At 35.7% G+C, this 14,625-nt stretch overlaps 1 protein-coding gene across 2 annotated transcripts in view; it reads right to left on the reverse strand.

The window, feature by feature from the left end:
* srrm4 (serine/arginine repetitive matrix 4) overlaps window positions 1–14,625 on the reverse strand; it is a 63,766-nt gene that overhangs the window by 7,874 nt on the left and 41,267 nt on the right. For both annotated transcript variants that reach the window (XM_088617970.1, XM_088617969.1), the window contains exons 3-8: window positions 10,322–10,408; window positions 10,053–10,124; window positions 9,712–9,738; window positions 9,570–9,620; window positions 5,786–5,872; window positions 3,294–3,474 (exon numbers count right to left, since the gene is read on the reverse strand). In XM_088617970.1, coding sequence (XP_088474096.1) covers window positions 3,294–3,474; window positions 5,786–5,872; window positions 9,570–9,620; window positions 9,712–9,738; window positions 10,053–10,124; window positions 10,322–10,408 — 505 coding nt within the window. The remainder of the gene's footprint in view (window positions 1–3,293; window positions 3,475–5,785; window positions 5,873–9,569; window positions 9,621–9,711; window positions 9,739–10,052; window positions 10,125–10,321; window positions 10,409–14,625) is intronic.

Raw genomic sequence — 14,625 nt, forward strand, 5'->3', positions numbered from 1 at the left:
TGCTGGTTAGGAACAGGATCGTACCACCGATACCTGGCCATTTTGTAGCAAAAGTTTGTGCAGCTACAAGCAATTAAAAGAGCAACTGGCACAGTACTGCTATGGATTTATCAAGGTCCTGAATATGAACTTTCTTTCTCCTTAGACCTGAAACTAACACCCTCAATTGTATAGAAGACCATTCAAATCTGAAGAAAGAAACAGGCTACTTGGTTAAATTCTTGCCAAGAAACCTTTTGACCCCATTTCCCTTACTTATCCTTGAATCTAGGCATGCATTCTTCCAGGACAGGCTAAGGAAAAGATGATGTCTGTTTCTTCAATTGGTATTTTTAAGCCATTTCATTAGATTATTATTTTTCAAAGCAATTTTAGTTTAAATCGGATTTGGAGAATGAAAAATGTCAGATTAATTAACAGGAACACTTCTAATTTTCTGGTTTATCTGACTGAAAAATACTCAATTATGCCAGTGAGTATCTTTTCCTTAGTCATTTTTTAACGTTTTGCTTTCCTTGCAGTCTGCACTAACAGACCAATTAGACACCCTTGTTCTCAGATAATTAAAATGCACTTAGTTATGGTATATTTGGTATCCTAGTGGCACATAGACACAGACCACCTTAGTCCTTCTAGGGCAGTCACAACCAAAACAGCATTCTGTAACAGTCCATTTAAAAAATAAACACTTAGAAAAAATAACCCAGTTAAACTAAATCTGCAGAAATGTTTCACAGCTACTGTAAGTGGGCATATTTCCACTGATGTACAAACATCTAAATTTCTAATCATACTTGCATTAAACCTGCACTTTTTATTAATTTAGAACAATACCCACCTTTCCCTTATTCATTTGGAATGCTTTATTAGAAAAGGAAATATAAACAAATACCGAATTTGGATTGAACAAAAATAAAAGAAAAATGAAAACATGAACATTTAATTACTGCTACATAACAACTTAAGATTTGCTTGAAGACTTTTTTACAAACTCACATTTCTTTGAAACTTTGATAATATGGGAAATAACAAGAACTGAAATCATGGATGATTTCAGTACAAATCGAGTTCTGCTGAAATAAATCTAAACATATCTTTATGGTCTGGACATCTTGAACATTCTCTACAGGGTATGGTCAGCCATCTGAAACATACTGGAACGGTAATTGATTGACTCCTTTTGAAAAAAGTGAGGGCACCAATGTATTTCCTTTCAATTATATTTATGAACAACCAATTCTGACTATAACCTTACATGTTGTTAATGCAGGAACATAGGATACATAATACAGAGAAATGTTCATGTATTTGTTCTAGGTTATAATATCATTACATTAATACTGGCCTGTTACTCTTTCTGTATAAATTCAATTCACTTTGAAATATAATTGTATTCATTATAAGGGCAAGTCTGGTGTAGTGCACTGACATTAAGGGCAAACTGATTATCATATACCCTAAACCGTACATTGCTGTAAAAACTAAATTTGAAATATTGAATGCTCAGATGTATAACTAATAAGACTAAAATGAGGAACACTGTGTTTTGTGATTAAAATCAAGCATCTGAAGGAAAGATTAGCATAATTCAATGATTGTTGGTAAGGAATTAAAAGTCTTTCATGCTTCACCGAGCTTATACCGAGCAATGGTTCACTGGACAGTGTCATTTCTTAATGCAGTAAAAGCCACCAAAAATAACAAAGATATTGCATCACTATTTAGATTATAAGTTTTTACATATTGCTTAATAACTAAATGCAAATGTTTTTGAACCATTCAGTAGAATGTAAGTTTACTTTTTTTTTTACTAATATGTTCACATTATTCTATTCACAGTAGCTGTGCCTTGTGTTATTACAAGCTGATTACAATTTTACTTTATTCAGCAGAATGTTTGGGACAAAAAGTGAGCATTACTTAAAGAGTGAACACAAATTACTATACTCAATAAAAGGTAAAATAACTAATTTGGTTCATCTAAAAATTAATCATATGCTGTGGATACTGTACATTTCCAATGTATTTCTCCCCATTAGAAATAAAGACAATCTGTTTATTTGTTTATTTAAAATATTAAAGTTAAATAAACAAAGTAAATATTTTTTGTTAATTCCTTAATTTATGTCTGTTCGGAACAAGAAAGATAACGTATTATTTCTTTACCAATGCTGCCTTATTAAATTAGTGTTTGCAGCATGATTGCTAAAAGTTGCATTCCCTTGGAACACACACACTGACTTTATTTAAATTTTGTAGATCACATTAAAATCTTCTATTGAGTACCAAGGCTACTAAAACAATGACTAGTCCTAGTATGAGCCAGCTCACCCTGTCACCCTGATTTAAGCTTCAATATAAAATTAAGAGCGATGTCTTTAACCCCTGCTTTTTAGGCATATATAGTTTATTGACAAACAAGTATTTACTCAGTTTACTCAATGAAAACAGATAATATACAACAGAAAGGAGTAGAACAGAGGATCTTAGTTGAAAAAAGTATGTAAAGAGATGTAAAACTGATTTAACACCATCAAAACAGCAAGTAAATCTCCATTCAAAACCAGCTATAAAAATGCACAGTACCTTACTGTGCCCTTCCTTCCATGTTATTTCTTTCTACAGCGAATGACAATATGTATTTTTGTGCTTTGCGTTACTGTATATCACATCATAAAAAGTTTCTATTATTTGCATGATATTTCTGAATATTAGATTCAGATTTCTGAAGCTGGTTTTAATTCATTGGAATTACAACTGACATAATGGAGGCATTATAAGAATATGACAAGGTTTTATTTTCTCCTAAAAATTGCATTTAGTTCACATTGCATATGCTATAGACTAACTATTCTACTGAGCTTTGGATATGTGCATTCAAAAAGTGATTATGAGACCTTTAAAAATAATTGTTTTTCAAGCCTGGTTTGGCATTTTAGATTTTTTTGTTCCTACACACATATATACTCAATTCCATTTTCAGTCTAAATGTCTGTTAGGCAGCACTAGTGTTCAACAAGAACGCATTTTGCATTCACATTATTTGAACTGTTTGGTTCAGAAGGAAGCCATAACAATTTAAAAATGTCTGATCACATTTGACTGCAGAAGACAAAGAACTGTAGAACTTGTAATTTTTGTGCCAATAATTGACCGTTAGTTCTTCTGATAATGCAATGAGGCAGTATAATGTAATATTGGGATAAACCAGTTTTGTTTAACTTGGCCTTAATAGATTCAATAAAAATGTATTATCATATTAGTGACCTATTAATAATTTAAGGGACACTTACGATGGCATCCGAAGAGATGGAGCAGTAGTTCAGAGGAGTTTTACAATCTGATTTCGCTGCCTTAATCCACTCCGACCTGCTCTGGTCTGCAGGTGTTTGTGTAGTTTGTGTAGTTTCTCTGGAGACGTGGGATCTGTCTGAAGTCCTGGATGCTGACCGCTCAGCAGATCTGTATCTACATCTAAAGGAAACAACGACAACAACAAAAAAAAACAACAACAACACTTTCTGTCAAAAAGATTGATTTTGTTTTTCAGTTCAGGAGATACAGTACAGATGACAGTGGCAAGCTAACCATGTGGGTGAGTAGTGTGGACAAGAATATGTTTGATGTGGAAAGGCAGTTGCTGTACTGATGGCTGAGGAGAGATGATAAACAATATACACGTGTCCTTTGAAATGCGCCCTCTCAGGCCAGCTACTCCTTTTTGACAGCAAATGCCTACAGCAGAGCTAGGGCATCAGAGGAATAGATTCAGTCTCATCAATTTGAGCTCAGTTGCCTTGCAGGGCACTAAGGTCCCATGTATAAGCTGAAGACTCCCTGGCTTACTTAATTTCACCAGCTAGCCAAAATTCTAACTATATGGCTCAGCTCTGAACAGGTCACTTTCACGGATGTGATATTTTTGGACCCTGATCCCATTGCTGCAAAGCAATTACTGAGACATTAGAATAGTTTTTGCTTTCTAAAAAGAAAATGTCTAAGCCATAGTTTGGGCCTGACTAATTATAACAATAGTAGATTCATAATGTTTTAACTTGCTTGGGGTTTTAAAGATATAACTCAATATTTGTAAAATAATTTATGTCACGCATATCACGCATTAAGGATATACTGAAAATATTTCAATTTGAACTGCTCGTTCGTCTTCCTCTGCAAGCTCCTCTCTTACAGCCCTTAATGTCCTCAGCCTTGGTCCAATTTTACTGCCTGTGGCAGGGACTTTGCTTCTGGACATTCTCATCTCAGTGCCTTGGCCACATTTCCATGTAAAATTAGCACTTGAATTCTCTAATTTTCAGGCTTCTAAATACCACTCCATACTGAAAAGCAAATGCCTTAAAGGATTTGAAAAACCTTTATTTTATTTGTATTCACAATTTTGTAGGATCAACCAATGAAACAAGTTCCCAGGTGTTTTCAGACCTGGCTAAGCCTTTGATATTCTGAAAGAAGCCTCACAAATTTTGTCTCTTCCTATGTTTGCGACAAATGCTAAAATCATGACTGACTCCCCTATGGGAACTGTCACTCATGCTGAATTCCAGTAAATAGAATAAGAGAGTGCTACAGGGAAGAAGATTGGTCAGAACCAGCTGCTGTAGCCTTTTTCCTAACAGCAAAGTAAAATAGATTTTGGTCACAGGAACAAAAAGAGCAAAGCTTTTTCACGTGCAAACTAAGGCTCGAGAAAAAAAAAACATCAGATGTTCTCAGTGTGTGCTGCGGGCTACCAGACTGCCATAACTGTCACAAAGACTCAGCAGCCGTAACATCATGTAAAAAAGCACAATAACAATTATAAGACAAATGGGTAAAATATTTAATACACTTTGTCTGAAAAGCCTGGCTTGTCTTACGTTCCTCAGATTTATGTTTTAACGTAATGTGCATATTGGCATAGTGGCAAATTTAAAATGGTTCTAAAATCAACAATTTCCTGTCATATGTATCGTGTCCAAAAGCAAATAGATTCCTATTTTCTCTCAACAATAGGCCCTGTCAATGCATTACTATCAGTGCGAAGTCATGCAGAGTTTACAGTACATTTATATGCCAGCTGTCCCATGGAAAGTCCAAACAACAGAAAGATCATGAGGGATTTAAAAGCTATCGTCTGCAGCTTCAGCTCATTCAAATCTCTTATGAAAAACACCAATTTTTTTGTGGCAGTAAGGAGCAAGCTGCCCAGCCATGTTGTTGAAGCTGAGCCCTGGCTTCTTTCAAACAAGGACTGGATGAGATCAATTATCTCCTGAAAAAAACAAACAAGCGAGTTACAGTAGATGGTGTGAATAGTGTCCAGTTATTTGTTAGCATTTTTCTGCTTTTTCTTACTCATTTGGCTAAAGGGCACACAGTTCTCCACATGAGGCAAGTAAATGGCCTTGCATTTGTTAACACAGTTTCGTGATAAATAAATTCTTAGATTTTTCTAGCTCTTTAATTGGTGAATGCCTTTCTGTGACACAGACTTATTCCACTAGCTGAGTGTGAATTAGAAAAAGATTCCTGCAACAATAAAAAAAAAAACTGATTTGACGCAGTACATGCCTTTTGTTCTTCATTCAGTTTAATTTCTTCCTCAACTAATCTGAGACTTCACATTTGGAGCCTCAAGCAGGAACCTTTGGTGCTGCAGATTAAAAGTTATGGACGGTGTAGTACTTGTTCACATTTCTCTACGTGACCTTTCCCATATCAGTCATCAGTAGAGCAGAAACAAACTGTCTAAAGATAAGAGAGGCAGGGTTCCTTCTTCTCCTACCTGCTTTCATTACTGGGGGAACGCCAAGCAGAGCTCTCCGACTCTGACCTCCGACGATGATGCCTCCGGTGTGTATGACTCCGAGACCTGGCCATGACGTGAGACATGAGAAAGAATGATGATCTGACCCGAGACCGGAGCGGGACAGGTGGCAGCAGTGAGGACATTGACTTCCAAGTCATTTCTGCACAGCTATTATGAGTAATTCAATATTGCTTCTATTGAATGTGGATATTAGCTTGAGCTATAAAATCATTGTATCTCACCTTGGGTTATGTCTTTAGCACCTTGCTACTGTATATACAATACAGAATATGGTTGTATTTAAAAGCAGCTGTGCTGTTTTTCCGAAGGTTAGCCATAACATGTTACACTGTGGCCTTTTCTTATATTCTCACATCCTTTCTGCAGAGTGAACAGTTTCTTGAAACATTGTTTACTTGAGAAAAAAGGAAATGAAATCAGATGAAGGCTGTAGGTTTTCTATACAAACAAGTAACATTAGAAACTATTAAAACCGTCTTCAGGCTTGGCTTACCTACACAATTTCCCTGTAAGGTTAGAAGCACTACACAGTTCAACTCATGAGGATTATGAATGTTGCAGTCTTACAGTGTGAAATTGGTTTCTTTCTCTCAGAGTGTTCCTACAGTATATTTACCTTTTGGCTTTCTGCCATGGAGCACTGACTGTGCCTGTACTGCACAGTGTCTATCTAGGGAATGCTATCCATGTCATTAAGCCTGCCTACTGTTCACAGTTGAATCCAATATACAGTAGGTAACTTTGTCTTGCTAGACAGGGAATACTTCCCCAGCTCAGATCACCAACAGCATGTTCTGCAGCTCCTGATAGTTTGTAATGGAAATGAGGTCAATCACTCCCTTTTAGATTAGCTATACCCTTTTTTTCTATGCAGGAAGATCTTAATTTAAAACGTTAATAAGGCTTTTCCAACTGAGTGAAAAACTGAAGTCGAAATCTATACAATGGGTTAGGATTTATATGAAAAGCTTTTAAAATAAAAATACCCCTGCAAGGGGAAACCAGCTATAGTGAGGTTTGCTTATAGATTTCCTTCAGTTTTAACCATAATTAATATCTAAATCAGAATGATAAATTCTCCAATTTCATTATCTCTGAAACAAATAACCAAACATATATCAAGTCACACCTTATGCTGTTTTATACTCCATCATAGATCTTGGCCTATTACAAAGACGGAGAGACAGGTTGTGTATTTTAAGGCAGTCTGAGAAGCTAGGCTTGAGGATGTGAAGTTACTTTTGCTTTTGTGTAGAAAGGCAGTGACAACAAAAAAAAAAGATTAACTTAATTAAGAACATGTTCATTAAGCAAGAGCACACACAATTTTCTGCCTCATGTTTGCAAACAGAAAATTGCCTTTAAGGTCATCCTTCTCTTGCTTTACTTAGCTCATGTCACCTGGTGGAAAGTGTGTTTCAGCTGGAGGTTGAGACATGAGGAGTGCTCACATACAGCAGCATTACCACCGTCTAGCTTGATCTCATTAAGTCAAAGAAGCTAAGTAAGGCTGGTTCTGGTCAGCCCTGGGATGGGAGACTTCTAAGAGAATCATTGTTGCTGCTGTAAGGAGTGGTGCTGATCTAGCCTTCTTCCCTCTGGGCAAGAATTTGCAATCCAATGCCCCACAATGTTGACAGTGGACACTGTGCTAAAGATGGTGTTGTTCTCTAGACATTCCTGGATTAAACTGAGATCCTGTGATGGGGCATTAAAGATTCCATGGCACTTTTCATATGAGTTGGGGTGTTAACTCTGGGATCCTTGCTAACACCCACTCTTAGCAATGCAGCATATCTTAGCAATGCATTGCCATGCCTTTCTTAGCAGTATGGAGTAGTGGTTAAAACTCTGGTTTTCAAACTAGAGAGTCAGGGATTGAAATCTCAAGTGGGAAGCTGCTGTTGTAGGATGCCTCACTGACATTTCTCCGGTGAATGAGACATAAAACTGAGGTTCTGACTCTCTGTGGTCATTAAAAACCCCTGGCCAAATTTCCCATTGGCCCTTACCAATCATGGCCTCCTAATAATCCCCTATCTATGAATTGGCTTCATTACTCTGCTTTCCTCCCCACTGATAGCTGATGTGTGGGGAGCGTTCTGGCACACTATGGCTGCCTTTGCATCATCCAGGTGGGGCTGCACATTGGTGGTGGTGGAGGGGAGTCCCCATTACCTGTAAAGCATTCTGAGTGGAGTGTCCAGAAAAGCTCTATATAAGTAAGCAATTATTTATTATTATTATTATTATTATTATTATTATTATTATTATTATTATTATTATTATTGATTAACCAGGTACAATACAAATAAATACAGGAATAGATTCATCTGTGGGCTTGTGCAATTTGACCTCCTTAAAAGTTCCTCCTTAATTCAATTGGTGAAACAATTTCTCACTGCTCCACCTGATCTGCTGTGTGCTGGTGCATAATTTGTACTGCACATCACCCACCTTATTATTATTCCTTAGGGAATCCAGCAGCAGAATAAGGCAAACCAGTGACGGAAACACTTGTTTTAGACCAAATAAAGAAGAATGTATATTATGTATGATTATTAACCATGTATTTGTTTTGTCTCCAACGTAAGTCTTCATTTAAATGAGTTTAAATGAAGTAACAAATTATAGTCTCAAAGCCATTTTTCTTTAATTGCACTGGAGGCAGTGTAATAGAGGGACCCATGTGTAATTGCTTACATGTAATCCTATTATGAGATGATTTTTCACAGCTTCTCATGAACCCAATTATCTTAGCAGGAACAGGCCGTGCATGCTCTGAATTATGGGATATTTGAAAGTAAATAAATATGGGTAACAAATAATTATGAGAATCTGTAAATTGGACAAAAAATCTGTCTTTTTTCACCATTACTACAGCTGTTCACGGCATTGCAACAATTCTGATTTACAATGTCATAATATGTTAAATGAAACACAGTATGGGTTAATGAGTATTGCTATAGAAAGCCAGGCAGTTCTATAATGGAGTAGTTTGTAACGAGGAGAGCAGTTATGTATTCCCAGACTACACAATTAAGCTCACGTCTTGTGAAAGGCAATAATATGGTCCTGTCGTGTTTTAGGTACCATGACCCAGGAGTTTAGCATCATTGACTGATGGAGTGTAAATGTGATTGAATGTCTCATTAGAGACTGTGTATCTGGATACATCAGTGCAGACTGAAACAAGTGTGAATGTCATACACAGCATTCATTGAGAAGTCTTGTCAGGAATGAGAACAAGATGTTCATGGGAAAAATATACTTTTACTGTCGGGAGTTTATGCTCCACAAACCTACACAACAATTTAACAGAATTTCAAATCATAATCTACTAAAATGTTTCTCACTGGTCATTTACACTGATACATTTGGAGTTTGTGTCTCCACGTTTCTTAACTGACAGCAAGAAAATAGTACTGTACTTACAGTTACTGAATAGCTAAGCGTGTATATTACTGTGTAATATGTATATGTATATTGATATTTACTGCAAAAAACTAAAGATACTTGTCTCTATTGGCTTCTGCAAAATGTTAAGCCTAGGCATAAATAAATATTGCATACATTTTGAAGTGACCCAATGCTTATTTGTAGCATCTTTAAAAAATCATCCACAATATATTTTCTGCATTTTAGATTTGTTTTTGTTTAACTTTCTCAATGATGTTTTTTTCTCTTCATTCTGTGCAAGTCTTCCCTTTAGTATAATACAACAATCACGAGAGCCTACCTTTTCTTATGCTTTCTCTCATCTTTTCTTTTACTTTTGGGGCTTGAAGAACTGAGCAAAAGAAGAAAAAGATATTGAGACTTTTGAATAGAGAGTGGTTTGGATTCATTTATGCTTTAAAAGCATAAAATATAACACTTACTTGTGCCTTCTCTTTTTTGATGAAGACCTGGAGAATGAAAAATACGATCTCCTATTAAATACATAAAACATACTATATACAGTAAGTAAACATATGCACTGTGTCCACTTTTTAATAAGAAGCTTTTGAAAATATACATTTCGGATTTAAAAAATCTAAAAAGTAACGTTAATTTAAATGCTCATATTTGTGGAAGCTTGTACATTTTAATTACGGTTGAAAGACATACAAAATGAAGAATACAGTGTTTTAAGTCAAGTGGTACTATAGAAATGCATGGTTCAGTTATTAAGATATGATCCCTAATTGAAAACAGACAAACACTGGGTTTAAGAAATTACCTGTTCCTTTTTCTTTTCTTTGAGCTCTTCTTTTTCTTCTTCCTCACAGGTGACAGACTGTAGGATGGAGACCTAACAGGAAGAATGTTTTCATAGTAAGTGCTTTCCTTTTTTCACAGATTCATAGATTGTATGAAGTGAATAGATCCATCCCACAAAAATGTAATCCAGAACCCATTACGGATCATTTATATTTAATGCGGCTTGGAAGTCAATTTTCACTTGACAAAACAATTGTAATAGACGTAATAAATGTTTCAGTAACTGACCTCTTTCTTTTCTTTCGTTCTGATTTCTTCTTTTTCTTTTTCCCTTTGGGTGCAGGCCGGGGAGACAGATCGTCAGCAACAGGCAGGCTGAAAGAAAGCAGACTGAGTTTTGTATATCTGATGTTGTTTCTGCAATAGCTATGGATCTATGAACTGACACCATGAGATATGATATATCTATAATATCAGAATATGGTGGTTCCGTGATAAATACTGTGTTATTCTTCCACGTTTAATAAGGTTAAAAAACTATATACAAAGCAAAACTGTAAATAACTTATGCAATATGCAATATACCATCAACAACCTTTTAATACATTGTGGCTCACTGACACATTTTATCAACATTTGAATGTTTTCTCAAAATTGTTTGAAAATGGAATTTGCTTTCAGAGACAACGGTTATGCCTCAGTTTCCAAAAAGTTTTATTTTGCTTAATGTTAATATCTTTGAAACGCATTACAGGCAAAATGATTGGCTCAAGAATGAGTAAACCTATAAGCAGATATACTGTCTGGTTGACATACAGCCCCTTTATTTCACAGTTAGGTTTTTTTTCAAAATGGAATGCAAGTCGTTTCCTTTTCCTTGCTGTGGTGATGCTGAACCTTAAGGCAATGGAATCTGAACAGAAACTCCTCACATTTTTTTTTGCTTTGCTGAAGAGCAAGTTGTGTGTTCTCGCTGCTGATATGCTAATTCTGTTCTGTGTATTTAAATTTGTCAATATTGAAATGAGTCTCTTGTCAAATCCCATCTGTTCCACTGGATCTGCAATCTCTAAAGGTCCACTTCATTTGCACTCCCTGAATGCCCGGTGAGGATGAAGCCCTTTGAAGCAGTTCAGCCTTATTAAATTGGCCTTTCAGGTAGCGAAGATATGCAAGAAGGGGCCTTTAACCACAATTCATTTGGACAGCATCACTCAGGCAATAATGAGGTAGAAAATGAGTGTTATCATGAAAATTGAAGAGGGTGTTTTGAAAAGATTAAATTAGATGGTCTGAATTAGGTAGGAGTCACTGAACATTTATGGAGGCACTGTGTAGTAAATATATCTCTAAATGTGAAGACATCAGGAGGGGGAATTTGATTGAAGAACCAATATTAAAAACAACTACAGAGACCTCCTTGTGTAGAAGAATGAGTGACAGATTTACACTGCAAAAATACACGTAGAATTTGGGCTCCATAAACTCTATATGGAAAGTATGGTAAGCACCAAATATGTAATAAAGTATTTTAGAAAGCTCTCTTTTACTTCCATAATCGAATTGTGGTCCTTAGCATTCATTTTGCTCTATTTTTAAGCAACATAAGAATGGACATGAAAGATAAACGTTTTATTCTCTGAATGATCATCAATTTCAAGGACAACAAAAAATTCCTGTTATGTAGGTTATCTGATGTTTATTAAACAAAAAGAAAAAAAGAGATAATAGGATTACACGGAGATTATTTGGAAGCCAGAAAAGCAGCTACTTGTGGAAAAGAGTTTCATTCTATTAAATCAGGATTATTCTTTAATTGACTTATCTGCCGCTCCAGAATAAGTCTAAAATCTGTGCAATTTGTGGCATAAAGAAGGTGAGACTGTGAAGGCTTCAGACTTGTTACCTTAACTGAAGTGAAAAGAAAGAGAAAAATACAGTCCTTTACAATTTTTTTCAGCTTGATCAAAAGATTTTTATCCCTTTTTAATACTTCAGAATCTCCCAAGCTATCTGTTTTGTCATGTTCCTTGATCTCCTTCACGCAACCTTTAGAATCCATCTAACCCCCAAGAGCCTTTTCCTCACAAAGACTGGAAGCTGAAAGCCCCATGCCAGATAACACTCAGTTTAGCTGATAATGATAAGAATTACCTCCAGTGCAGAAGAAACAGACAAAACTAAATAATGTAAACTACTCATAACTACTGCATGTTTTCTTCAAGGTCTGTGATTCATTCCTAAACCTTGTATACATTTCTCTAAACACAGCGGAACACAGTGATCCATATTCATACAATTACACCTTTGCTTTTGATTGTGAACATATCTGTATAAATATGATTTCAAGCGCAAAATAGGAACAATAGAAAAAACTTAACAGGCAATCAAAAACACTTCTTATGATCTCAGACGACTCAAGGACTCTACAGTAGAGCCGTTTTATTATAACCAATGTTATGGTTATGAGGTTGACAATGGATCTTCCGAAGAGGCTGTGTTTTATCACGGCACAAAACTGCATTGTTCTACTATTTGAAATGTCGTCTAGATTGTTGCAGAGCTCTCTATTTTTAAAACCAGACACGGCTATTTGAATATCATATTTGAGAGGGTCAGTAAAATAACTGTGGAAAATGCATATTGAACATTAACAGATGAAATGCATTACAGAGGTCTATTGGCAAAAATGTAGATTTGTTGTTAATGTTCATTTATTAAAATGCTTTTTCCATTTAAGCCTTTGCATTTCTGCTGTTTTATACAGACTTTGCCATTAAATCTTCATTAAATGTCTTTTTCTACATTAAAAAATGTGATTTGGAAAAGAGGCATTGCAGTTTCCATGCCTGAGCCACACACAATGGAAAACAAAGAGGGCAGTTGTTGAAAATCCATCTCTCAGTATGATAATCAACCAATTTCTCATTTGCATTTTCAGCTTCTAAACTTTAATCTCTTATTGACTGCTGTAAAAGAGAAATGCAGCGCACAATGAAATAATGATAAGATCATAGCCAACCCTCCATTGTAATTCAAGAGACATTCATGGTAAGCCATGGAAAATGTTTGGAAATAATGTACTCATTTACCATTTACCATAGTACGCATTTGGGAAGGTTTCTAAAAGATACTTGTGTTAAGGTGAGGATGATATGAAATTCACACTAAACTACAAAATGTTCTAGCTGCCTGATCCCATTTGATTTCTAATAAAGTACATTCCAAGACAAAACCCTATATTTGAATATGAAAGAAATATATTTGAAAGAACTGTTGTATATTTGCTTACTATATATTAATATACAGAAAGTGGTTGACCAAATGCTCCCTTTGATATTATTTGTTATTTCTCATGTTAGCAATACAATAATACTGGGAATTGAGTGATGTGTAAAGCATGGAGCCTTTAGTTTGGTTTTCAGACTTAATTTAATTAATGATGATAAAGCTGGATTTACAGAATTTTGTAAACTGCAGAAGTTGCCCTTATCCTAATGATACAAATATCATAGTGTTTGTCAACCTAAAGAAAATCTTCTTTTTTCATAGCCTTTTTCTTTTAATGGATTAGCACGCATTTCTCATATCCAGGAGCCAGGAGTGGAAATACCCGGAAATCCCTATTCTCTTGCAGCACATTCAGGATTATTTTAATCCATTGTTTATTAGATTGCTTTATTTAAAAAAATGAGTTATAGGAGGTATAAGGGTCACTCCTGCAGCAAGCTGTTTCACAGCCATATTGAAGACATCTACAAAAAGAATGTAATGAAAATCTATTGTTTTTGCAGGAAAGCACTGTGAAGGTTTAGCAAATGTTACAACGTTGTCTGCAATTATGTGTCTTCAATGAGCAACATGCTGCTAAAGGCAGGCACTCTTGTTCATTTGTTCCTTAAATATAATGGGCTTGTGTCAGAAATACTTCGACTTTGGCCTTCTGTATTCAGTGGTTTGACCTTGAGGGCAATGCTCTAGCAAACACTTTTCTAATGGATGCCATTACTTTTTCTGTCTCTGCCTGACATGTGTGGTAACACATTTCGGAAGGGTGTACTGCTTCACTGCACTCAGAGTCCTGGCTTTCAGAAACGGCCTTGTGTTGATTTCACTTCACTGTTTTCAAACAGCAGACCTGCCTAACGAATGAACCGGATGGTTTGGAAAACAACAAATTGGATGAAAAGAGCAAGTGAATTAAATGCAATTATCCAGTGTAATGAAACAGAGTAAAAACATATTCAAACCACAGGCAACCACAAAAAAATGCATGCACAAATCGCAGTAAAACCATGGTGAAAGTATGAAATCCAACGGTAAATTTGTCACGTTTGCACACAAATCTTTCCCAAACTAAGACGGAATGCTTGTCACTGGATCTTTCCTTTCAGAATGATTGCTGTTTTCTAGACCTGCCTAGGAAACAGATGTGCTCCAAAATGATCATACGTGCCTATAAAGAAGGGAAACTAGATTTGCTTCTAAATATCCTAGGCTGAACATCAAGCTCACTTCTTTGGCTATCTCTTGAACTGCCAGCTTTTTCAAATAAAAGGAAATAATTGGAGAAGTTAGCTTCACAAAACCTC

This window comes from Lepisosteus platostomus, chromosome 24 (genome assembly GCF_059453375.1).
Source record: "Lepisosteus platostomus isolate fLepPlt1 chromosome 24, fLepPlt1.hap1, whole genome shotgun sequence".
In the NCBI taxonomy this organism is placed as follows: domain Eukaryota; kingdom Metazoa; phylum Chordata; class Actinopteri; order Semionotiformes; family Lepisosteidae; genus Lepisosteus; species Lepisosteus platostomus.